The following is a 27,437-nucleotide window of genomic DNA, read 5'->3' on the forward strand; positions in this document are numbered from 1 at the left end:
GTGCAACGAAATACTAGGTTAAAGGTCCCAATATTTTTGTCCATACCATTTTCATTTGTTTTATTATTTAAAGTAATATGTTACGTCATAAATCAAAAGGAATCTTTCTGTTCTATTGAATGTGAAGTAAAGAATGGTGGATACCAAATACTTTTGTCAATTTCTACTTAGTTCAGAGAATATTCAGAGTTTTTTTTTTTTAAAGTGGAAGGGTACCAATACTTTCAGCCACGTCTGTATCATTAAAAAAAACAATGGCAGCCAGGGGTTCCTGTGGCCTTGAATCCTCGATTCAGTAAATTTGTCAAGAACTCTTTTACGTAACGCCAATGATAAAAACAAAACAAAAAACAATGTAGCAAAGAGAATGAAAAACAAAAAATGTGAACTCCATCTCTTTCCCATCAAGCAAGTACACAGACACACAAAAACAACTTTATTTGGGTTTTTCCACAGTCTCTAAAACAGGATCAATCCCAAAACCAACGTGAGGCTTTAGATTAAAATTTTATTTAAAAAACAAAAAACAAAACAAAACAAACAAACAAAAAAGACAATACAGTACATTCTGAAAACTCTTTCTACACAATAATTTCACAGAAATTATCCTTGGAATGTATATCCTTGTCTTCTTGTAAAAATAGGCAAGGGTCCTGCTTGGAGAGGCTGAAATGAGACACATCCCTGCTGTGTGGAGTTTAGAAGAGGAGGAGGAGGCAGACAGGAAGGTAAACTGGGATAATTGTATTTCTGCCCCCCCAACCTCTTCTAACACCACCAACACATACAAGGAGAACTGTGGTTTCAGATTAAGAATGTATGAGTCCCAGATATGAATCTTACATAATAATAATAATAATAATAATAATAATAATAATAATAATAATAATAATCTCTCTTGACAAAACTGTTTATAGGTCCTTTGCCTTTTTGCAACTTAAACTGATAATATCCACCATTACTCCTAGCCCACCTGGCCACGTCAGCAATCCTTTCTTGATATCTATCCTTTTTCTTTCAGCTGTATACATTTGTTTTGGCAGAAGCCCTACCTCAGGAGTAGTACGGCACTTTTAAGCTCATCATTTAAGCTGACGTTGAACACATTTTAAAGCACATTAGCTGTGTAAAGCCAACACATTCAGTTTCACTTCACTGCTCTCCTACATTAGCGATCAAAGGCACAACAGTGAGAATACCTTCCCTTTCTTTCAACCAGGCAAAGCAGAACACAGTCGAATCTTCAGCGTCTGTTTGGGAGTAGTTTGCACTAATTGGCACAAAAAACAACACTCGACATTAAAAAAACCCTGACAGAACTGGCAAAGATAAAAAAATAAATAATATCATTAATAATAATGAAAAAAATAGGCCTGTGTTAATTAAGATTCTTGAAACTTATTTGGGAAGTCCTCTGTAGGCCTGGTAACAAGAGGCAGAGACATGATCACTAATGTATTTGTAGGCAAGAATGGGGCAAAGGAAAACTCAATACTTTCCTCAGTTGCCCAAATGTATGGGCACCATCTGTGTGCACACGCAGACTCAAATAAATGTATATTGAGGCAGGGGAGCTATGGACTTTATGACAACTGCTATGTAATAAAGAGCTGATCCTCACCCGAGGGGCCACTGTCACTGTTAAGGAGAAATCTGCTTGGCGCCTGAACTCTATGTGTTCCTGTGCTGCGGAGTAAATAAAAGATCAAGTACTTCCCAAAGATCAAGTACTTTCTTGTTTTGTAAACATCACATCACATGTGAATCACATTTGTACACCTGTTCTCTGGGTTTCTGCTTTGAGTAGCTTCTTAAAGACTTAAGCATTACCCTGTGGGTTCCTTCTGAATTTCAGTGTAACGTATGGAACCTAAAATCTATTAATTTCATTTATCTAATCTAAATGTACTGCTGTTAGTCAAAGAAGCATAAGTTAATATATATATATATATATATATATATATATTTATATACCGAGAGTTCTTAGATTTTCAAGTGGGCTTTAGAACTGCAGCTATTTACAAAGAATCCTAATGGTTACAGTTTAAAATGCAGTTTAAAGCCTTTCAGTTCAGTTAAGGTCATTGGATACCCAATGAAAGCACTGCCATAGAATAAGACAAGCTTTCAGTTTCAATGGGTATGAAAGATCAGCACCAGTCAAGCTGTAAATTCAGATTTTAGTTTGTACAGAACCTGGTTAACCTACCTGACTTTTTTTGGAACTGCCCACCTATGTTTTTTCTAATGTACTAGGAAAGCAGAAATCTCTTCTTGTATCAGATCAAGTCTGCAGCTTGCTAAGAAACCTTTACAGGCCAAGCAGGCAGTAGATCCCACAGCAGCTTCAGACCTGTGCACTTGTCCAGTGTGTAGTCCAGCTAACTTTCTGTTGGGATATGCTTGATGGTTGTTCACCTCCAGGATTAACAATTTTGCCTAAACTGCTTCCCCGGTGTGGCTCCCTCTCTCACAGTGGCACTTTTAAGTGTACTAAGTTTAAACCAAGACACAAAGCTGCTGTATGAAAAACCATCAGCAGGATAAATACAGAACGGGAGATGGAAGCACTGTTCCTCCCTCGTACATTAGTGCGCTCGTGCTGCCATGGCAACCATTAATCCATACGTTTAAAATGAAGCCCCCAAACAAAACAAAGTCCCATGCTGGCCAGGGATACTCTACTGTTAAGGGTCACAGCTGGCACTGAGAAAACTACAGTAATCAAGCCTGCCAACGATGATCAGTCCTGGGGGCAGATGCAGCATTCCTTCCTCCTCATAGTTTGCATCAGCAATGGCAAACAGAAAACAAACAAACAAACAAACAAACAAAACATTCAGTGTGTTGTTTAGGATGCCTCTTCAGCTGCCGACTGGTTAAAGTTTATTCCTCCCCTCCCACCCCCAAAACAGTGATGAACGCTAACAGCAGGCCCACAGACAGTATTGTGGATCTTTCAATTGAAACAGGTCTCTGTACTCACATGTACGAGTCATAATATGCACACTTATAAAACACGTATGTATAACCACCTCCATTGAGCAGTTCTGTGATTAGATGAAAATATGTACCGCACAGGCCAGATCTCTGAGGGTGTTCCTGTACTAGCACCTTTCAAAGCTGGGCCACTTGCTGCGAGGAAGGCATTCACTACTATCCTTTTTAAATGTTTTCTTCTTGCGTTTCTCTACCATAACACTGACATTTGTCCTGGTGTCGCCTTAATCTAGAAGATTATTTAGAAACAGTTCAGAAGCTCTCGAATCTTCATAGCAGCACTGAAATTCTTCTCAGGCAATGTAAAAACAACAATAACGAAAATCCTTTCTTTTGAAATAAGAGACACTTCCTTTGAGTACTTGTTAGAAAACTGAAAGCAGCTTTCAGAGAGGCAACAACCCAGAATCTAGGAGGCAGAATCTCCCTCTGGTCTCCATAAAGTGAAGGAGGGGAGGGGGTCCTTCAAGGGACTTGGTAGTCTCTCAAGAATGCCTGTGCAGTGCTTAAAGCAGGCTCTTAGGGTTTTCTCTTCCACCACAGAGTCCAGGCACCTTGGGGCTACTATCCTTTGGGGCTTTTTTTCATCTGAGTGTTCCACATGCCCCGCTTGGAGTGGTAATAGTGGAAGAAGTTGCGCAGTCTCAATCGCTCTACTTCCAGGCCGTTCTGAAGCACTCTGGAGTGAAAAGAAAAAGAGAGACAACAAGCTGAGGCCTCTGCTCAGAGAATAAAGAATGTATCTGTGAACAGGAAGAAAAAAGAGAGCATAAAATATGAATAGGATGTATATAAGAGATGTATAATATTTGTGCACCTGCTCGGGGTTCAATGTAAATGTACCTGCCACAGTCACTGATAGGCTATCAAACATCTGTTACATTGGCTATCAGGGGGTTATTATGATTGAGGGATCTGTGGGCAGATTGAGAAGAACAAACTCAGTCCTCCTATAGGGTTGTTTTCTACCCTTTGCATTTATCTTTTCATTACCTTTTCATTCGACCCTTTTCACATTTCTACCCTTTTCACTCAGGTTCAAAACTTCCTTCATTGACTGCTATTTTACAGAGTCTTATTGCGAACATTTCTGTGCATAAGAAATACTGTTTTATTGGGAAAGTATTTTACAATAATGTATGTCATAAATAGATCTACAGAGATAACCAAATCAGGGCTTAGACTCCTTTGACACTGGACTGAACAGAAATAGCTGTGACACACAGGGAGGGCAGCTACCAATCCGGGGCTTGTTTCACCGGACACCGGTTTGGGGGCACGTTACCTGTCCAGCAGTTCCCAGTCTTCTCCTCCCCAGCGGTCTTTGAATTCCTCAGTGTTCATGCCTCCGATCTTGTCAAAGTCAGACTTGTAAATGCCAAACAAGCCAAAGCCATTCACCTCCCAGTACCCTAAGGACCGGATAAAAAAAAACAAAAACAGAAAACGGTGCCAATTATTTTCCATTTCCAGCCGTTTGATGTAGAGGCGCACGTGCAGATTATGCTGTCACAGCCCGGGATGAGCTTCTCCTTACTTTAAGATGAGCATGAGTTTCCTAAGACCTTGGATGGGGTTCAGCTTGAAAACAGTGTGCAGCTTCAAATTTAAATTAGCGGTTAACATAGTTTGCTCTACTAAAAGACGTACATTTAAAAGGCTTTTTTTTTTTTTTTAAAGGAGCTATGTGCTCATGCAATGCCAAAAACAGTCAAGGTCTCTTCAGTGACTGCAGCACTTTAATAGGAAAGCCCCGAGGGAGAGATTATCATCGTGGCACATGGGTCTTAGAATCCAACTATTCTTGTTTGTTTTTCCTCTGCAGACGTAGTAGGCCCTACTAATGCAGCTGCATCCTCTTCCTATTTTAAATGGTGTTAGACCTGATTTAAACCCCAGGACATCTCCAAATTTCACTGTAAAGCAACTCACTTCAACCAAGGTCTGAAAAATAAGGATATTTATAATCTTTGGTTCTGTTATCTCTCTCCTTAGCATGTCCACAGGTGAATGGGAGCACCACCAATTTGGGCCATAATTTAGCAGTGTTTCAATCATTTTATTGTGATACTCTGCTATAAAATGTTTTCAAAATGTGTACCATGCTTTAGCACAGCCTTCCATGCTTTACTGTACTCAACTGTGCATTTCCCATGGTTTACCAGACCGTACTCTGTAAAAATTTTAAACTGCCAAACACTAATTAAAACATACTGAACTGCGTAAAACGTACAAGATTACCTCCATGTCATTAGTAATAATTTAGTTCACACTTAGTTCCAATATATTTCCCCTTACAGCTTAATAGAAGTTCAATGTGTTTAAGCCATCTGCCCTTTTAGTGCTTTCTCAGAATCAGTTTGAGGAGCAGTGTACCTTGACGTTTGCTAATTAAGTTGATCTCTGCAGGGTTAAAAGTATTCCTTTGGAAAGAATGAACTCAGTCATGATATATTTGGTGTGTACAGTGACCCTATCCTTTGTGATTGGATTTCATTATACACACGGGCATTTAATGATGAGGCACTGAAAAGTAATTCACCAATTCAGTACATTCTTAATTAAGTGCCAGTGCCTAACACTTGATATTTTGAGTTAATTAGATGAAAATACAAACAAGACTACAATTAATAGCTTTGTAAGACATTTTAGCAGGGTTGCTTAGCATTCCTTTAACTTGCTTTTCAATTGTTTTTCTTGTCTTTGTTTTAGGCTCTGTCAAGATGACAGCTTCTGAGTTTGAGAATTCCTGCATTCCTGTAATCAACGCAGATTGGAGAATCTGCTCTGACATGTGACAGGTAAATGACATCAACTGACTATGCTTTGTCACAAAATACTTGTAATACTTGGTAAGCAGTCTTAATGGATCTGTAACTGGAAAAGAATCAAAAAAAGAAAGGGAAAGAAAGAAAAAGAAAGACAGAAGACAAAAGTTAAGAATGTGGAGACAGACAAGACAACACAGTGACAGAAACACACCAGGCACCAGATACGTGCAAGCAGGCATTACATAAATAAACTACTTTTCTGTCTTGAATGGATAAAAGTTGTAGGAATATAGCAGGGAGTGGATGAACAACCAGCCAGAGTTTGTCTCCTGGGTGTGTATTACCGTCAGGTTCGCTGGGAGAGCTCCCACAGGCCAGCCTCATAACGATCGGTGCGAAGGCCAGCCGCCCCTCCACACAGTGCTTCCTGATGCTCTCCAGGATGTTGAGGGGGAAGTGGATGTGCAGGTCACACAGGAACACAATGCTGTGGCTGTCCTGTTCAACCCAACCAAAGACAAAGCAGACACCATCACTGTATATTTCGTGTTAAGCATGCAACTGTACATTACATTATTTGATACCACAACCTTCCAGTTATGAATCCAGAGCCCTAACCACTACAGTGAAATCTCCAACTTTTAAGAAGCTACACAATTTAAAAATTCAAATGGAGCAAATTCATTCAATTGAGGGTTTATTTAAAAAACTGAGAGCTTGATTGGAATAAAAACCATCAGGACAGGGGTCCCCAGGACCAGGATTGAGAACCAGTTCCCTAGGTTGATTCACAGAGCAAGGCCAACAACCGGGAAAAGGACTGAGCCATGGTGGGAATACGAAGGTGTCACCAGAAATGACGTCAACATCAAACCTAAAGGCCCGACAGGCTTGCAGCGGGGCCTCCTCTGGGAAGCAGGCCTCTTGAGTCCATCTGCTTCAGCACTGTGAGCCAACGTGAAAGCACTGCAACTGAAATGCCAACTGACATTCCACCTGATGCCCTGTCTTTTAAACATCCCTTTAAAGTAGAAAGCTCTCTACGCGAGTGCTACATACTGAAAATCCAAAAGTATGACTGCAGGAAGATTGCCTAACAGCTGTAAACTGTCTGACTGAGGAGCATTGCAGCCCATCAGCTGTTCTTTGAGCAAGCTCTAGCATTGGGTTGTAAGACATTTGCTAGTTAAAATGCATCATCTTTAAACCTTTTTATACATTTGAAATTCTACACATATAATATATAATACATATTGATTTCCAAGGAATATCACTACTGCCAAATTAAACACAAACTTGAATACATCGTGTAATGCGAACCCAAGCAGCTCTATGAAGAAACCCCACAACTGGTATGTTAATTTAAGTACACGGTCTCCATCTCACCTCGATGGTGTCAACCCCGACTTGCAATCCTGCAGAGCGCTCAAAATTCCCTTCTCGCCTGAGGTACTCGTACCTAGCCAAGCAAGACACGAAAAAAAGTAGGTCTGTAGGGACACAATACTCTGCATCTGGGTACGGTTTCTTGCAAGTGCAATGAAATGCATCCGTTCCTGTCCCGTTTTCATCAATTAAAAAAAAAATACAACCAACAACAACAAACAGATGTATGTATATAAAACACTAGGCTAGATCCCAGGTGACAAAAATAAATAAATAAACATCCAGAAAAAGCCGAACACATTTATTGGTAGATGTCAAGATGAATTTAAGACAGGATTTGCTGTGGCAGAATCTTAGGGAGACTTTCACCCAGCAGAGGACTGATAAAACGGTGAAAATGATGCTAATGATGATGAAGGGAATATTACAATAAAATACAAGAATAAATGATTACCGCAGCCCTGAAATATGAATATCTGTAGCCCAGATAAACAGTTCTCTCACAATACTTCTACACTCCTGCTACCTGTTTCCTACGAGGCATGAGGGCAAGCCACCAGATATGACTACACTTGTGTCTGTGGTTTAGTGCTTGCTGCATTTGCATTATCTTACCATCAATACCAGACCCTATCCATATGGCAGGGGAGAAGATTAAACCCATAGTTGGACCACAGAGGTAGAGCCTGATTTGAATTTTAAAAGTCAGCTTATACACTGTCTTACTCAGCCTTGTGAATTGGTGCTCACCTGGGCACCTTACTGTCCTTCAGCGCCTGCTCCACGTCCATATCCTCGCTCTGGAAGTCCACGATGATGATGCTGAAGTTGTCGTCTTTCGTCTTGTCGTGCAGGAGCTCCATGTCGGAGATGAATTGCTGGACCCAGCGTGCCTGGTTCTTCACTGAGGAGCCACAGGCAAAAGAGGGAGGAGATCAAGTCAGCTGAGTGCTTCTGCTTAAGTGGTGGGGAGCCGTTGCCCTGGCGGACATCAGTTCCTCAGGCTTTTTAGGTATCATGCAATCCTCACTTGTTTTAAACCCCAGGAAGGAAGGATGTTTATATTTAGCAAATGGAAATTCCAGGTGAAAACAACTCGGGAACCCCATAGGCATTTCACCATTAGGGTTGCCCACCACAAAGCTCTACATCAGGAGGAGGCTTAAGTGGAACTTACATCACAGTACGCAGCCTTGCCACCTCAGGTCAGTGAATTCAACTAAAATAAACCATTTAACATTTGAGGTTTGCTTCTGTGGTTCAGTGCGGTTTATCTGAAACTCAATAAACAACTGATCACACACAATAAAAGAGAGAAAAGAAACAGGAGATGACAGAACAGCAGATTTGCCCCCTCTGTTATGAGCAAACAAACAAGTCAGCCAGACAACCAGGCATCCCTCACCTGGCACCACGAAGTGCACCATAACGTCGTGCCTCCACTGAAGCATGACGGGTTGGCACAGAAGTGGCTTGGCGTAGGCTGTGCTCCACTGGCCAGTGGTTCGTGGGGGGCTGTGGCCGCCCCCGGGGGTGGTGACAGTAGTGGTGGTGGTGGCGGCCACAGGCTGTGCGGTTGGGCCCCCCTCGTCCTTCTCCAGGCTGTCCTCCTGACGTCCACGGTGCAGCAGCAGGTAGATGTACTCTGAGAGCCGCACCACCTTCTTGCCCCGTTCCATCAGCTCCAGCTCCACGAGGTAGCGGTTGCCCCGTGCAGAGTCCCGACGCTTCTCCACGTTGATGATGCGCAGGAGTGTGTAAATCCTGAGGGATGACAAGACAGAAACGATTGGAGTGGGGTGTGTCTGTGTGTTGGGGGTTTAGGGTGATCATGGGAAATCAACGGGGAACTTCAAAGGCTTGATCAGTCGACCACCTAAGTACACTTCTGAATTTTTTTTTCTCTGTGATAGCTGCATTGTAAAAATTCAGACTGGGAGTAGGTTTGGTTTTATTTCTTGCCAGGTTATGTTTTTGAAATCACAGATTGAATCCTTTATCTCTGATTCCCAGCACTGCACACTAAAATTTTTCGCTCAAAGCAAAGTCTTAAGCATAAAAGCTTAGTCGTGGTGGGTGAAAAGCATCACCGTTTGAACACATTAGTAACTCTGAAAAAGATTTTCTACCAGCTCGACTGACTGGATGCATGTTGCAATTGTTAATTGTTGGCATGCCTACAATTGAAGCTTTTTAGATTTTTTTTCGTATACATTGAGGTACATTTTGAAATAAATGGAAAATTATACTTAAAAATTATGTCCAAACTGTCACCCTAGTCTGCGTCGGTTCTTGAACTACTTGAACTACCTCCTAAAATGGGTAGTCACCTGCTAAGTACGTATACCTTGATTGAGGACTTACAACCCTGACTTTTCCCTTCATGTTGTCGTTGTTAGAACTGTTACTATCCTAAGCCAAAAGTTATCTGAGCATCATAACTGCACAAGCTCTCTGCATATTTCAAACCATTAGGTCTTTGGTGACCTCTTTGCTAGTATGTCACTTGCACCCTCCTCACCCCCTCCCTGCCTCACCCTCCGTTCTTCTCGTTCAGCTTCTCCATATACTGCGCCAGAACATCCACCACCTCGCTCTCACTCAGCTGCAGGTTGCCCGAAACGTTGCAGCGCAGGTCATTCCAGTCGGAGCGCAGCAGCTCGAAGTCCATGGTATTGACAGTGAAGGTGCGCTGCCAGTTGATGGCCTCCTCTGCCCAGCCCAGGCGGGGATCAGCTTCCTCGTAGCTGTAATCTGACAGCCCTCCCTCCTCAGGCTCGGCCTCCAGCTGCTGGGACTCCGTGATCTCCGACGTCTTCATGTAGGACGTCACCCTGGCCTCCGTTGGCAAGGCGTTCTCAGAGGAATTTAAGTCCTGGGTCTTCTGATGTCTCATGGTGGGCCGGGGCAGCTCTTTATTAGGGAAGAGGCTGCTGGGAGACACATGAGCCACTACCTGAAGCTCCTCTTTTTTATGGAGTGCCCTGACCGCTGCCTTGGAGGCACGGCGAGATGCCTGCTTGGTGGAGTTCCTGCTCAGCCAAGGATCCCTGTTGTCTCTGAAAAAGGTCTTGGCTCGCAGCTGGGAGGCACTGACCAATCCATTGCTGTTCAGCTTGGAGTTCAGGTTCACCAGCTTGGTGGTTTTGCCATTCTGGTACAGGAAAACCCCCGGGAAGACCTCGCGGGGCTGCCTGGGCACTGTGCTCTTCCTGTTGGGTCGGGGCCTGGTGATATAGATTTTGTTCTGGTCCTTCTTACGGTCTGCGTTGTTGTCGTTGTTGGTGGCAGGGCTGCGGCCAGCATGAGCAGAGTTGCTGAGAATCTGCTTGGCTCTGCTGCTCAGCGCCGAGATCGAATTCTGGGGGAGAAACAGGGCTGGTTTTCCGGGTTTAGGGGGAGGGCCTCCCAGTGGTTCAGCCCCCTTCTTACTCAGCTTGTCCGGGCCGGTCCTGATCCAGGACAACGATTTCCCACGGACCACGGTTGGCTCGTTAAAGTCCAGAACTCCCTGGTTGTTACGGAGGTCGGCTCGTGTGGGGATGTCTCTGCTGTTCATTTTCCATCTCTCTCTGGACCCCTCATCCTGAAAGGCCTTCTTCCGACGATTGAAGGGGTAGTTATCAGGGTCGTCTTCATAGTCAGCAGTGGTAGGAGCGGCAGACCTCCTCATGGGTCTTGAAGGTACATGTCGGTTGGCTAGGCTGCCGTTTGCTTTTCTCCTGATTGGGTGGTTGTCAATTGGCAAGGATTCCTCTTCAGGATCCACTCCTTCTTCTTCTTCTAAGAAATCTAAAGAAAAAGTCAAAAAGACTGCTTTAGCATTTATGAAACCTGTTTCTGTGGCAGCTCTATTTAAAATGTCATGAGCATTTCCAATAACACTTGCTGTTATAAGTTGGTACACAGTATAAAAGAACACAGATAACTAAACTGGACTGTAAGTTCTTGCTTAAACAGGAGTTCTGAAAAATAATCAAAATAGTGATTGACATGGCATTATTGTTTCAGTGTCACAGGTTCACCGCACAGAGAAGATTTGCTCACCTTCTGGGTTGGGAAAGAGGAAAGGCCGGTCATCCTCCTCCTCATCCATCTTCATATATTTGTAGAAGCCAAACCTGCGAAGATCAGGACTTCTGGATATTAATGCTGAACACGCTCACTTGCAGGGTGCAGCGCTGAGCTGCTCAAATCTGCATGCTCACTGATCAGAGGAGAATGCTGTAATCCTTTTGGTGAGTAAACGACTGCAATCAGTGGCACAGAAATTAATTATCGCACACTCCATGCAATAAAATCAAAATTGTCCTCTTACTTAATGTCTGTAGAGGTAAATATGACATTCTTAGCATTCAGTATGGTTATCGTGTAACATGTCAGGTTAAAAGACTAAAGCTAAGGCCAGATGTACCATCGGTTTTGAAAGCTTTTCTAAACTTGATGCAGTTATGGTAGCTTTAAAACACAGTCCTAGTTCTCTGTTTGTTAGCCCAGGTTTTAAATCTAAACATCACATTATAATTGAACAAGAAATCTTCACTTCTGTACATCACTTATAAAACAAGGAACCATCTTGCATTTTAAAAATAAACAAGGACAAGTTCATAAATTATACACTATGTACAGCAGTGTAGATATTCAAATTGTATGCTCAAGGGCTGCCTGGATGAAAGATTGAGACTGGAGAGAGGGCCTATCTGGAATGCCCTAGAATCTGAAAGACTTGGAAAGGAACAGAAGCACTCAGTTGGCCAGCGTTAGAGTATTTTTAAGAACAGCTCACTTCTCCAAGTAGATGGGCGACTCCCTGTAGAAGCACTTGTTCTCTTTCTCCATGTGGGTCAGCCTGGTGAAATCGTTGGGATAGACGAAGGACAGGTAGACCTGGGCACAGAAGAGAGGGCAGGTGTGAGTGTGAGACTGAGTCATCAGGACCCTGCACAGCCCTTCAAATCAACAGCCAATGCCCAAAGGCACGTAGCTAAATTTGTACCGCCCCAGTCTTTTGCAATAATAGCAAAACAAATATAAGCTGCTGATTAGCTGCTAAAAAGAGACACATTTGTCAATATTGAAATGGCAGATTTACCCATTTAAGGTGTGTTGGATAAGTGACACTTTTGGGATGGGAATAGTATGCTATTTATGGAAGAAAATTCTAATTAGAGAAAAATTAAACAGCTTAACAAATAGTGTTAATTCAATTCACTTCAGTCTGAAAAATATTTGGTGACTTTTCAGCAAATGCTCCTCATTAAATCTGTGTCAATAGGCACAAAGCATTTTACAGGTTGTAGAAATGACATTATTAAATATATAAGTATGGGAAATAAGCTTTTATTTTGCACCGTGCAACTACATAACATTTATATTTTTAAATATCTGCAAAAGAAAGTGATGAATGTTAAATACACAAACTAAACAAATATTATTATTATAAGTATTACATACAGTGATAACATTACTAAAATATGAGTTTGTAAGTCACAATCTATCTCTTTCCATTTGCTATGACATCCACTAGTCATAGGGGGGCAGCAACATTCTAGTTTGGATGCCAGTTGGCACGGAGGGTCCCAGCTGAGAGCAGCAGGTGAGGGAAAGACTGATCTTCCGTTAAGCAATCTGGATACCTCCCTCTTATCTTCTGCTAACACTGTGTGGCACAGCAAAAGCATATTTTTTTGGTTGTTATGATCTTCCATGCACTGTGGGTAACCGGCTTGAATGGAATTAACTCTCATAATGCATGTAAATGTGATTTTGCTGAAGAATGTCCTGGACACTTCAAATATGCTGCACAGACTTCTCTTTTTACAGCAGAGCCAGCTAAAGGCAAGCGAGGGGGCCAAACTCTTTCAACTGTTCAAGGACAGGACCAGGCAGTGGATTGACATTGATGTACAGATTATTAGAACATAAAATGGCGTGATGAGATACATCTTAAGAGCCAGTTTACAGAAACCTGTGCTATGTATTTATAAAAAGTCAGAGAAATTTGCTTCAGTTGGTTTTACATTCTTTTTCTTTTTTTTCATTTTAGAATATAATAGGTATCAATCAGTAATATTCAAGGTAAGTGTACTTCTTCTATAAATGCTTTTAGGCACATCATTCGGTAATTTGTTGAGAATCCATGTCCACACACTGCTAATGAGAAATTAACAATGGGGTAAGAACCCTGTATGTTGATGACATACAGAATGAATAATCAAAGCTGAGCCTTGTCTTTGAAAATACATCAAATGTTTCTTAGAAGCAACAGATCCGGATATTGAGATTTCATCAAGGGAAGTATAATGTCTCATAAATGTAAGAAGTTGTCATGGAAAGCAGTATCACATACTTGCCCACCTTATTCCTGTGGGAATGTTTTTGAGTTATGGCTGCTGCAGTTCCTTTACATTTCAGTTGGAGATCTGGAGCATTTTTGCTTTAGTGTGAGTGTTACAGACGCAGAGTAAGTGAGCTCATGGCGGTGATGTCACCCCTCTCCGAACACGCTCGAGCACTCCAATCCCCAGGCGTCAGAGGACCAGTCTTTTGTCGCTCTCTGTTGACGAGGCTGAGGGAATCAGGAGCTCGGAGGTGTGCCCGAGGCCGCATACACGACATAGACCTACCGATGACTTGACACTGATAATAAACTGAATTCAGTGTGAATCAACTGTATATGGAGCACTCACAAATTGTAGGCCTTGGTAGCGAGCGATGGGGAAATCCTTGACGACGTACGTAGGGGAGTACAGACAGGCCGGCAGCACATTCTCCAGGTGGGAGGGGTCTATCATTGGCGCTGGAAAAAGAGAGTAAAGTCAGACCCTTAAAACCACTAATTCATGAACAAATAGCCAACCACTGCAGCAGACTGGCAGGGAAGTCTGCCAATGCACTAAATGACAACTAATGTAATCCTGATTAATTGTGCACAATGGATAAATTAAATGTTTTTTCTGTGCTTTTCAGATATTACTACTTGTATGATGTGTCAAAATTGTTGAAATTTAAAAAATATTACAGGTGATGTCTATTTACATGTAATGAAATGTTTCAGCAGGGTCAGAAAGCAACATTTTTCTTTACTTGACCTTAATAGGACACATGACCAACAGAAACTAAGGAGATTGTTCTCAACAGAATGAGAAACAATCTCTTTCTTGGCTCAGCATTTCCTTGATCAAATCCTCCGCTGAAAAATACATTGCAAATTCAACATTAGCAACCACATTAAAAATACAGCTAAGACTGTTTGATAGCTAGGAGTTATTTCACTAGTACAGAATGTCTTCAATAAAGATAAGAAAACTCAGCCCGCAAGCATTCTGTTGAGGGCATTTCTCAGGACAGGTTAAATGCAATCTAAGAATCTGACTGCAATTCTAAGCCTGTGGCTCTGTTCTTGAATTATTGAAGAAAGCACTTGGCAACATTTGAAATTGTGTTTTTTACGAAGAGAGTTTATTTCTGTAGTAAATGCCTCAGGATAAACATAACACAGCCAGGATACAATAAACTAACAAAAATTATAATGAAATGAAAATAATTCCACACAATGAGTTTAGAGATCTAACTGGCAATCTTCACGTTCACTGTATTTCACACGTTTCATAAAGAATCAAAGAAGTCAAAAAGTTTCCATCCTTTACTACCCTATCAAGAATCCATAACTACATTGTGAATTGGTGTGCTCCTTTTACCTTTTAATAATTACTTTATCAGAAGATGGAGAGCAAATATTGCTCTGCAGCAATAAGATCTGTAAATCACCCTGTGTGTGTGTGACTGAAATGAAAACTGCAAGACAATTACTTTCGCCAGTTTACAGTAAAAGAGGACTGGGTGACTGGGACCTTGTCTTTAAAAATGTTAGGCAGGAATGTGTGAAACAAGTGACAGAGATAAATCTTAGGAATCCTTTTACAGGGTCCGTATGACACAAAACACTTCGGAGGAGTGTGAGAGGTCTGATGCGTTCAGAGTGCGTGTGGAATTCAGTTGTCTCAATTCTGTCAGTGGCAAGTTGCCCATTCAATTCTCATAAGGTTAAGAAAGCAGAAGAACCACTCAAACCAAAAGAGGAATCTGACATATACTAAGAATCAGAACTGACACTGACCAGGCGAGGTAAGTCTGAAAAGTCAGTTTAATTATATTTAAAAAGCAACAACAAAGATGGGATTTTCCAATCAATCACTACATTGGCAAGGGTGCCAACCAAAACCAAAACAAGCAAGCCATTTTTAAATGACAGTTCTGAATGGACTTGGCACTGAACAGGAAGACACTGGCTTTTGTGTGTGTGCATTTGTCTTAAATTTGGCTTCTGTCCAGCATTAAGTGATGACACGGCTGGTTGTGGAAGCGGACAAGACCTCGGTGGAACACAGGAGGCAGACGTTTGTCCCCGAGCCCAAGGCGGCATAGTTACTCACTGCTGAAGAAAGTGTCACGAGGGTCTGGTTTCAACATGTCGGCGCCGTGACGGCTCTTCTCTGACGCCTGCAGAGGTGCCCTGCTGTGGCTGCCAAAGGTCTGGGGGATGTGATCCACGCTGTTCATTTTTAAGGAGGACTCATCTGAAAATAATTGACACAGAAAACTTATACATCCCTCATGAGCCCGGCCTAATGTCTACCATGCTCTCGCTCTTTATTTTGCTTGGTTTTCATTAAAAGTATTTTCACATGAGCCCTGTTGTTAAAAAAGGTCAACAGCAAGGGCTGTAGGAGTTGTATGAATAATAAAACTGTAGTTACAACCACGCCAATTACAATTTCCCCAAATTCCCTTAACATTTTTAAGCACTCTGAATTTGCTCAATGGAGGAAACCATCTACACACCCTTTCAATGGATAACAAGTAACTCCATGATTTCAGCCTGTAATCATTAAACAACTGTGTAAAGCTTGATTATGCACATCTGATATCACTCCACTGCATTTGTACCTTAAAATAAGGGCTTTTTGAAATTCAATCAACAAGCCCCATTAACTCACCCAACTTAGGTGTGTACAAGTATAAAAGAGAAGTTTCGACTTAGAAAAAGGAGAGTGTTAGTTCTAAAGAGAAAAGCAATATCCTATTGATTCTCGAAGGCCGTGCATATTTTTACAAAATAGGCATGAAACGCCTATTGAGAATCAAAGCAAAAATCCCATTAGGTACCAGGAACAAAAGGTCAATAGTAGCTAATTGAAGAGGAGCTCATTTTAGACAAAAAGCTCTGCTTACAAATGCATTTGCCTGAAGAGAAAGAGAGAAAAAAACAGTCGAATGCCTCAAAATGCAGGAAGTCTTTAACATTAAGCTTTGCTCTTTCACTTAAGAGACACAAAAAGGTAATAAATATTCCACTGTCCACCATGAAGGATTTTAAATTCAACTGTCACTCAAACAATGGTTGAAAAGAGCAGCCTTGTATGTACACAGTGCAAGGTGTATGGTTAGGGTATCCTTCAGAACTGGCAATTGGTGAGAGATTAATTACAGCCAAGAGAAACAAACAAACCAAAAAACCAACATATACTCAGACACACTGTGGGAGATTGCAACTTTTTAGACACAGAGCATGCACTTAAGTTTCTCTCTATAAATAACCCAAATCTTTACACAAGGGCCTAGGTGTTCCACTTCCTTTTCAAAGTGTGTTAGCAGGTGTTAAGGGAATACAACACTTCTCGCTGCTCTAATCCACTTTGCTTAGCTTTGACCGGGGGGGTGGGGCCTGGGGGAGGCGGGGGGGTGGAGATGAGGAGGCAGCTCATTCATTAAAGCTTATCTCCCTGTTATGAAGGCTCTCAAAACTGTCTCGCTGGCCAGCGGAAGAAAACAGGGTTTAATTAATATTATCGATCGGCCGCAGGCCTACGAGTTATTTCAACAGAAGTATGATTTATGGAGTGAGTCTGGACCCTGATGGAAAAAAGATGTTTATAATTAAAGGAAAGAGTAAGCTGGGGGGGTGTTGATGGGGACTGAGGGGGAAAGAGTGAAACAAGGACCAGGGGGAAATACTTTTAAGGGATTTAAGAGAAGAAAAAATAAAGAAAGGAAAACTTAGAAGGCTGCCAGAGAATCCAGGACATTTACCCTTATTGGCATGATCCAGTGATAAATAATGATCTTCTCACTGCTGTCTGGCTTACTCCATTGGCTAACTGCCCCGAAAGCGAAAGTATATGCCCTCTCCATTGATTTCAAGGGCTCGGTTCAGACCAGTGCAGCTGCTTTGATCAATAGCACTGAGCTGAGGCACTCTGGATAGGTAAGCAATAAGGAGGTGAAGAATGCATCTAATTTAGTGTACAATGTTCTGCCTTGATGAACACATCTCGGGAGCTACAGCTGAACAGCAGGAACCACCGACTCCAGCACAGGCAATGATGCCTGATTCTCAGACAAGGGCGGATTAGTCATAGTGCACCTGGGGAAAGAAAATAAATAAATCCTGCACTACACAATGAGAGATTCGCCTTTAAATCAGAGTCAACATCCCCCTTGCTGTAATTAAACGAGCCGCTCTTATCATCCGTGCTTTTCAAAGGCGATTTCATTTTGGACTTGTTGAACATCCTATTACCCGAGCTCTTCAGGATTGCCCAGGGTGTTTTGTTTCCCCTCGCACTCTGAGCTGCTGAGGTTGCTCAGTGTTCCAGCTTCTAATAAAAAAAAAGACAGAGGAGAGAGAACTACACCAGGGAAGTGTTTTAGTGACGCACAAGCCCGAACACAGGATGCCATCCCGCCACCGTGTGTGTCCCCTCTCCCCTTTCAATTCAGGACTATTTGCCTGCAGTTAATTTGCAAGCTGGTTTTATCCGGGAGACGGGTGAAATCGAGTAAGCGGAATCAGCGGGCAAAGGAACCCCCGGAACACTCATTCGTTAATGTGACAACAAACGCAAAGAAAGGGGCTCATGATGTATCCCTGTAGGGACTGCTTGTGCAATAGCTTCTGGTATAACAGCAATGGCCATTAACTAAATACCTCATTACCATTTGAGATATGGAAACATATTATGGAAAAATGCATTAAAAAAAAACTCAGGAGAGAGGACGTTTCAGGTTATGATTTGGAAACTGAGCCACAGGGAGTGTTTCAGAAAGAGGCTGATGGGGTTCTGGGATTATTAAGGTGGAGGAGCAAGATGGGCCCAACTGGCTCCAGCAATCTGCCTTTTTACTCTCTTAAAAACAACGATGGTAAAGTGAAAAGGGAATCGATGGAAATCACAGAAGACGAAGCTTCCTTATATGAGTAGAGAATAATGGGCTGTGACTCTCTCAGCCAGACGGGGTGCCAACAGATACTGTCAGTGGTCTGGTTTTAGTGGGGAAATGAGCCCAGAAGCTGGCAACTAAAAATCATTCGTCCGACTTCTTATGGACCTGCTAATAGAATTAAACCAATCGAACTGCCAACTAGACAAAATAATTAGATGGGACTGCAGCAAAGTAACAGGGCCTCAGGGTACCTGGAATGGTGATTTGTGGGCTGTGTGAAGCCGGAGCCCCACTCTCTGTCCAGTCTGTCCATGACAAGTCTTGCACCAAGACTGGTCATTTGAGCAACGTGCATTGACCGTAGTGTCCTCTCGGGGAAAGCCAGCCCTCTGCCATGCCCAAAGGCGAGGGCTGAGTGATTAATGATGTATACACACTGCCGATAGCCGGAGCGGTAATGAACGACCTGGGGACCACGCAATAATGTTTCAAGTTTGCTGCACTTGTCCCTGTACCCCAGAGCTTGTTAACTGTAGCTCAAATTAAAAGCAGGGTGTTAAAAAAAAAAGAAAGATGAGGAAGCCAAACATCGCTCCAGTCTTGCAATAATTAAAATAAATATTGCAGGCCCCTGGTGCATTGTAATTCCCCACTGAAGGATTTATGTAAATCTATGGTAAGAAATAGTAATCCACAGTAGAACTTTGAACTGCAATGGAAGGACATTTGTGATGTGCAGCAGCTTTCGTGAATCCTCAGGGTAAAGGCACAAACTACATGCGTGTATACTACTGTACCATATTTAATTCAAGGCAAGCACATTTTGTGGGTCAGTTAAGGTTTAAAATCCTTGATCCTTGATGCAATTCTTGATGGATAGGCTGAGGATGCTTATAATATTGATAGTCAATCAAGTCTTCATTTTTTATTTGTGTGTATTGAAAAATACTGAGTGTACAAATTAATTTTCTTGCCAAATCAACTTTAAGTTATTCTTCATCAGAGGCATGAATACACTTGGAGCCTCCTGGATAAAAATTTAATTGAAGGGGGACATAGTATTTACTTTATTCAAAATACAACAAACATATCAACATAAGAATGACAGTTATTTTACAACAGGTATACATTATAATATCAATAAACAATTTAAAAAGGTTGAAATTGTACTCAGTTCAGAGTGTCTTTCCATAAAATGGTTCAGTTGATTATTACATCATTCATGAATCCATTACAAACTGCTGCCATTATAAAGTAGTGTATATATCTTTTCCTTGTTTTCTATTCTCTTGAAACCGAGACTGACCTTACATGCAATCTGGTGAAATACGCTTTGTAAAACAACACACAGTTATTACATATTACAACAATTGAGGACTGTGATGGAATAGAAAGACAGACAGCATAACCGTTTCTTTGTTAACTCCGGTGGCTACGAATCAATTTAGAGAAGTCAGCAGCATTCCACAGAAAAGCAAAAAACCTAGATAAAGGTCCCCTTATGAGAATATAGGATACCTCAGAATAGAAATATTAATAACAACAACAACAATAATAATAATAAAGCCCTAAAGAAATGTGTTGGTTTAATGATAAAAACTGAAGTGCTGAAGCCCATTAAAAGTCTCAGCCGTGCCTCTTCCTTTGCTATCTGGATTATTAAAATGAAAGTCATTTCAAATGAACTTCAGTATACAGGAAAATTGAGAAATGTGCCACTCTTTAAGAGCAATGTAATTTAATTTCAATAAAAGTTAACATTCTTTGCCTAGGGGGGCAGTGCTCTATGAACTGAAACATTGGGAAATTACTCCTTTTAACATTCACAAGTTGTGTACTACTTTTTCTTGCTTATTATTATTTTAAGCTTCTCTCTTATAACCATTCAATTTTAGTTCTGTTACATTGTTACGCCTTGGGTGATTTTATTATTTCGCACTACAGGACAGGGGACATAGCTTGTTTCAAATCTTGAAGTTATATAATATGTTAAAGGCTTCCTCTACCAAAAATAACTCCTCAGTAGACATCTGGGGCATTGCAATCTCCCTTTATCATCCTAATTAAACTTTTGATTTAATTTGTCCCACGGCACATTAGATGAGTGCATATTGATTAACAGCGGCAATTTTTTCAGGAAATGTGTATATAGAGTTGTAGTGAAAAGCATTCACACCCTTCATTTCACACACTGATTCAGCCTCGGCAAAACTGGACAGGTTCCACTTCGGATGGGTGGGGGTGGTACTCCAAAGTTTAAACACCCCATCTCTTGGTTGAAACTGGGTTCAACAAACTTTGAAATTACTGAATTGATAAATTTGTCTTGTTTAATTAACAATATTTATCAAACTAATTGAATCACTGAGTGACAATGTTATATTTAAGTCTTCAACTGTACATTTAAACACTATAGATTACTCATGCACACACATATAAATAAATAAACAAATAATATATATTTAAATCTGGCTCTTGGCCAATTGGACTACTGGGTGGAGTGTCAGTCATGGATTGTGCAACTGGGCTCTTAAAATTGGTTTTCTATGAACTTCATATTCTGCCACCAATTGTTCAGTACTTGAATATGATGATGTTAGAGTCTCAATATAATTAGGCCCTGTGATCTTGTCTGGGGTTATAACCACAAAAGCATTTGCATTGCCTTCTGCTTGGCCTACAAAACTGCTTTTCACCTTCCTCCTTCCTGACATATAGGCAACATGTCCACTAAAATATATATTCTGAAGATCCTGGCATTCTACAATGGGTTTAAATGGTGTTAATGTTTTGCACATCAAGCTACATTTATTTTACTCAAGGGGTAAAAAAACAACATTGGGAAAAGCTGTCATTTTCAATCTTAGTCTCCCTAGTAATGTTTACTTAAATACTTGCATGCAATATTAAACTACTAGTTCAGAGTCTTTGAACCCAGACAGGGAAACATGCAGGTTCTGAAGACAGAGTCACTGCAATTTTGATACTGTAACCATGGAATAATTATAGTGACATCCATGGCAAACCTGAGAGACAGATTTCCTAAACTTTCCTGACAGTTCTTATACAGAAATCTCTTGACACTCGTGGTGTAGGCGAACTGTAGGCACATCGACAGGAGAAAAAAAAAGGGGAAACAAACACCAGGTACAGCTCCATTTAGTTCTGCCTTCTGGAATAATCTAACTAAATATATTTACTCTTTGGGCTGACTGCTTTAACTCACTTGTCCCAGTCCACACGTGTTTGGTTTACCTGTGTATAAGGAGATGTATGTAGTGTCAATGACTTCAAACTTCAGGCCTGGTAGGAAAGGACGCCACTGCAACAACAACAACAGGAAAACAATTACAGAGAGCTGAGAGAAATTAGGCAAAAAAATGATCTGCTTTCTTGATGATTACAGGTAATCATGGTTTCCAAGTCCGCAATCCAAATCCCAGATAAGTGTACAATTGCCTGTGGAAGAGGAGACAAGTTAGGAATGACATTTAATAATAATAATAATAATAATAATAATAATAATAATAATAATAATAATAATAATAATAATAATAAATATATACTTTCAGGTTTTGAACACTATAACCTTTCAAATGTTTTAACCCACACCATGTAATATATCTAGAGTGTCATCTTAAATTCCTCCTGCTGAAGGCAATATTGGATGAGTCACCGCTAATTTATGAAGAGCATGCCTCAGATCTTGACAATTCTATCACAGCCAGCATTATTTAGCAATGTCTTTTTTCCAATGTCTGGAAAAAAGACATCCCCGATGACAGGGCTGTTTCATGTTAATGCTGTCAGCCACATTCTGCTCACTGATGTTTCAACACGTCCTGACCTATCCAATAAAGAAATGGATCTGGAAGCAGTGATGGTCTAATTGGTGGAATTGTTCATCACAAGGTTTTTTTTTTTAATAAATCTATGAACATGTGCTTACAGAGCCCAGACTGCTGTCTCAGTGCCCAATCTGCATAGCATGACAGACTACAAACCCACTACACCACCGACCAACCTCCACACACCAGATAAACTCTTGAAGACATTGGGATGTGATGTCACTGTAGCAGGCTTATTATCCTTGGTGAAGCCTTTAACAAACTGATGACTCTGATTTGTTATTTAACATTATCTCTCAAAACCAGACAGCACTATGAAATGTAAATCCTTTTCTATGCATTAACACCATACTGGCTGCCTCATCATGTCCTTCTCCCATAATATGCCTTGGCTTAATGTGGAATGATTTATCTCTTAAGAGAGAAAGAGAGAGAGAGAACAATTAGAGGTAGAGGAATTATTCACTTGACCTGTCCATCAACTGACCCTTAACCTATAACCTCTTCTGTAAGGTTACTGTGCAGAAGGAGGCTACCTCAGGATTATCTATAACTATATCTTAACCCTTTCACCTTTAGCTACACATTGCCACCTGCCAACTTTAAATCAATGTCTTAGGGTGAAACCTCAACCCCCGATAATTCAATCAATTTAACTTCTCACATTTGCTTCATAAGCTGATTGCTATCTATGGATTCACTTCTGCAAATGCCTCCGAGTACGGTCGTCTGCTCAAGTGGCGGCAGTGTCTGCCTCTGCCAGCCCGCTTCACGATTCCGAAACCCACAGTCCTGTCAGCTTGATAAGAAGAGATCCTTTCATTTTCTGCACAGCTGGTATACCACTTGTTAATGCGTTTCCTGCCTCTTGTCCGCCATACTTAGTCAAAAGGGAGTCCATGCAACATGTTTCAGTTTAAATACAGTATTGGCATTTACTATGCCACCACAGTAGGTATAATCTTCCAAATAGGCCATGCAATTACTGTGCCACATCTCATTATGGCCGGCCTAATCGCCAGGGACAGGTCTTTTGCACATAGGGGACAACATAAAAAGCATTTTGCAACCGTGCACACAGGCAGTAAGCAAAGTGAACTGGGCAAAGGTCATTTGAAGAAGTTGATGTTGGCTTCATTGTCCTCTTGTTTCATTTTGCTGCATGCTCGTTTTTCAGGTGCAGTCAGGTCTTATCTGGCTGTGGTGGCCCAGTGTATTTCATACCTTATTGCATTAGGGTTTTATGCCAGGTCTCAAATTTGTGTTTGACTGCTACTTTTGTGTTGCACTTTGTAACTTTTCCACAGGTACCTGATAATAGACCTTTACACACACTAAAATGCTCTCGTGCTGGGAACTGGAAGTTGTCTTGGATAAAGGCATCTGCCAGATTAAATTAATAATAATATTACATTTGGCTCATACTATTAGAGGCATATGTGTTGTTTGGGATTTGCCTTGATTATGTTAATTAACTTTTGCAGGAAAACAATGCTTTTTAAAGCACGTCCAATATCGAACTCAGGGGTGGTTAAAAGGGGGGGAAATATTAGCATTCCACATGGCACAGTGCATCATGGGTTGTACCTCCAACCTCCAATGAGTCGGCCAACCACCCATTAGTTACCAGAGCTTAAGGCACTTCTGATGTCTCCTATGTACTCTACCATGTAGTCTACTTTGACTTCCAGACACAGTGAATATGGATAGGAACATTTTCCTTCATGATGGAATGCAATGTTCTCCCATGGAAGCAACGATGTTGAAACAATGGAATTAATGCTGAAGGGAAGACTGTTACACCTCATGTATGGAGGGTAAGGGAACATGTGTGTAGCGAGCAGGGAAATTAGGCTCATTGTCAGTTTGAGTCTCAGCCATGCTTCAACGGGCCTGAGGGACACTCGTTTATATCCCCTGCCCACTTCCTGTCTCGCGGCAAGGAGCAGTCCTTTCAGAAGCCTTTTCTTCTGCAAATAATTAATGTATGCCACAAATAATTAAATCAGAAACAATGGATAATCGCGAAGGACACATACAATAGGCAACACAGTGAGAATGTAATAAATTAGATAAGTCTTATTTATTTATTGTTTTATTTTTTATTTAATGTATTTATTCATTCACTTCTGTCTCAACGCTGCTGTTGTTAGCATTCCTGGTTCATAACACGGATTAAATATTGAAACAAACTGTTTTCCAAGGAAGGCCGGAGCCTTAGCTCTCAGAAGGCAGGATGGCTCTTAATGAGGAACTGCACTGCTTCTGATGTGACCAAAAACCATTTCTGTTCAGATGTGCTCATTGTGCAGCATTTAGTATTCTTCTGATTGCTCAGCCAGCTTCATGTGTCTCAAGGTCACCTGCCTTTGGGGATCAATAAATACAGTACTTCCAAGATGACAGATCAGTGAACGAATCCTGCTACATTGACACTCTTAAGTAGAAAGTGTCAAGTGATGGGGAAATAGGCTCTGTACTTTTTATGACTTATCGAGTTATTAATGTAAAGTAAGAATACGCCACTCTTGTAATAATTAATTATAATAATAATAAAGTGTTTTAGACAAATAGCACACAAACATGTACATACTTACATTGTAATACCTACATCGTTGCTAGAGATTAGCAACAACAACAATAAGAAAGTCATTTGCATTTTAAAGTATGCATTTTTAAATTAATGTGGGTGTTTCAGATGTTTGTAAAAACCATAGGATACCATTGACATGATTTATTTATTTATTTATTTGTAAAGCTTTTGATAGTGTTTTAATGAGATTCACAAGAAAGTACAAAGTGTTTATTCTCATTACATGAAAACTTGTCTATGTTTGTGTTCTCTGGCTGTGTTTTATGTTATAACTGCTACATTGGTATGCCAGATTTTGTCATCATTAATTTGCCTACACACCTACATCAAGTTTAATACCTCAGCCTCTTAGAAAGACAGTGACTAAACAAAAATGCAAACAATTAATTTCATGTGTTTTAAACTGTGCACCTGTCCTTTTATTGGTTTAATACTTTATTTTAATAATAGTGACAGGCGTATTATTCACAAATAATTAGATTCCCACTACTGGAGTTTTTTTTAGAATTCTCAAAATTCCATTCTGCTGTTCAAGAGGATTTCCTTCTGAAGGAATCAGGAATTTAAATTACTAAATGTTGCAGATAATGAAATATCATCATTTTTAGTATGATTATATATTATTCCTGAAGTAGAAGATTTGATATTGGAGTTCATCTTCAATTGTGAGGCATGGGTTGGCATCAGTCATCTGATCTTGTGTTGTAATACCCAATCATATGAAGGTGTTACTTCTTCTGTGGGTTGGAGAAAAATGAATCCTAACAAGCATAACTGGAGGGTGACGAAGCCCCTATTTTTATTCATTGGACAGCACAACAGGGTTCCTGGCAGCTGTGGCCTTTAAACAAGTCCATAGACAGTCCCAGCTTGACAAGGCCTGGCATTTTGCACCACGATGACAGTGTTGTGTAATACCCTGCTCCACTTCCTTTACAGCAAATACTCAATATTCCTAATTCTCATCAGGGGCAGCTGGTTAGATGCCTATCTTTGACAAACAGCAGTAGTCTCTCTCTGGCCCTATCTTTCTGCGGGGATCTTCGAAATTGCAAGTGCCGGAGTGCTAAAAAAACAGGTTGCTACGGGCAACTTGCCGTCAGCAAGGGCAGCTAGTTTTCCAGCAGCAGAAACAGAACTGAGACAGACATCAGTATTGTCTCATCAAGAAGCGAGAACAAGCAGCTTGAAAGAGCATTGAGAGAAAACAAAACAAATGAACCTTAAATCACAAATGATTCAAAAAAATATATACATACAAAAATAAGACATGTCCAAAGTTGTTTTTAACCTATTAGGCAGGGTAGCCTCCTAACTCCAAACTGTGGAACTCTGCACTCTTAATGCAAGACTAAATGAAAAGAATTTGGCGAATAAATGATTTCCTGTGTTTGCGCTCCCTAATTAAATTCCTCTTCGGATCGCAGTTGACTGAGCACTCTTTGTGTCGCTGTTGACGTTAGGGGCCTGTGAAGAGACTGGTGAATGTTATCGTTGGCTCAGTAGCGATTGACTTTAATTTATTTTATTTTTTTACACCGAATCCTTACATTTTTTTTTCTCCCCAACCTAAATTGGTCTTTCAGTATCTCGTTACTCTCATGTGTGCAGGGACAGTGTGAATTGACATGTTTGCAGCTGCTAGGAAGGGGCAAGTTGGGCATTTGTAAAGAAGAACAAAACAAATCTGTAAAAACCCCACTCCCAAAAACATTATCGTTACTCGTCAGAAGACATCTTGTTATTTTGAGCGAGGGCAGTTGCTTTGATTTTATGAATAAACACTTTAATAAACATTACAACATGCTATCAGACTTTCTACTTCCCCTGGTAGATTCTGGTGTCTTGTATTTGAGATTGTTTTAGCACTTTTTAAGGACATTTTTGTGCCCTTGTTCAACTAGAGAATGTAAAAACTGTGCTTCTTATGAGAGCGAGATCAATAGATAGAAACGGGGACATTTCCTGTTTTCTGGCACATTCTGCTATACCCCTCATATTTAGTCTTTATGAAAATAATACAAAATCAAATCCTCTGTGTATTAAAGACTGGTAGAAAGGAAGACTCATCCAAACCGATTTTCTTTTGTAACTGAAGTCTGAGTATGATTGAGGTATGGTACAAAATAGAATACAAAAATAAAAAAGCCTGCATAATAAAGCATAAATAAATTAATAATAAACTTGTCATGGGCAATTTTAGTTACTATTTGATATAAGTGGACATTCCTAGATTACAACCAACAAGGAAATTCAGAGGCTCCTGGACATACAGAACAAGTCTGTGCCATAATTGCTACAGCATTTCTTAACATAACAAGCTCCACGTCTCAGCTCCAAAATGAAGCCAGAGCTTGGGCCGAGGCATCTGACAGAAAGAAAAACAATGAGAGTGTGTGTGTAAGAGAAAAACAAAGAGTGGGAGAAAGAGAGAGAGAGAGAGAGAGAGAGAGAGAGAGAGAGAGCGCCCTGAGCAAAAGAACGCTACAGTAAGCAGAGAACACAATAGAGTCAAGAGCACATTCAAGTGAACAAAGCCCTCACAGACCTCACGATAAAACCTCGCACTGAATGAAACATATGAGTCATGGCAGCCAAGCAGGCCAGCTTGAC

General features: G+C 40.8%; 1 protein-coding gene across 1 annotated transcript in view; it reads right to left on the reverse strand.

Annotated features, from left to right (window-relative positions):
* Positions 1-488: 488 nt before the first annotated feature.
* The window catches only part of b4galnt4a (beta-1,4-N-acetyl-galactosaminyl transferase 4a), a 171,700-nt gene continuing 144,751 nt past the window's right edge, over positions 489-27,437 (reverse strand). The window contains exons 11-22 of the mRNA XM_066701130.1: positions 21,639-21,705; positions 15,593-15,736; positions 13,847-13,956; positions 11,944-12,044; positions 11,205-11,278; positions 9,695-10,949; positions 8,563-8,921; positions 7,908-8,061; positions 7,158-7,230; positions 6,116-6,269; positions 4,286-4,412; positions 489-3,679 (exon numbers count right to left, since the gene is read on the reverse strand). Of these exons, the coding sequence (XP_066557227.1) occupies positions 3,565-3,679; positions 4,286-4,412; positions 6,116-6,269; positions 7,158-7,230; positions 7,908-8,061; positions 8,563-8,921; positions 9,695-10,949; positions 11,205-11,278; positions 11,944-12,044; positions 13,847-13,956; positions 15,593-15,736; positions 21,639-21,705 (2,733 nt within the window). The 3' untranslated portion in view covers positions 489-3,564. The remainder of the gene's footprint in view (positions 3,680-4,285; positions 4,413-6,115; positions 6,270-7,157; positions 7,231-7,907; positions 8,062-8,562; positions 8,922-9,694; positions 10,950-11,204; positions 11,279-11,943; positions 12,045-13,846; positions 13,957-15,592; positions 15,737-21,638; positions 21,706-27,437) is intronic.

This window comes from Amia ocellicauda, chromosome 4 (assembly GCF_036373705.1).
Source record: "Amia ocellicauda isolate fAmiCal2 chromosome 4, fAmiCal2.hap1, whole genome shotgun sequence".
NCBI lineage: Eukaryota > Metazoa > Chordata > Actinopteri > Amiiformes > Amiidae > Amia > Amia ocellicauda.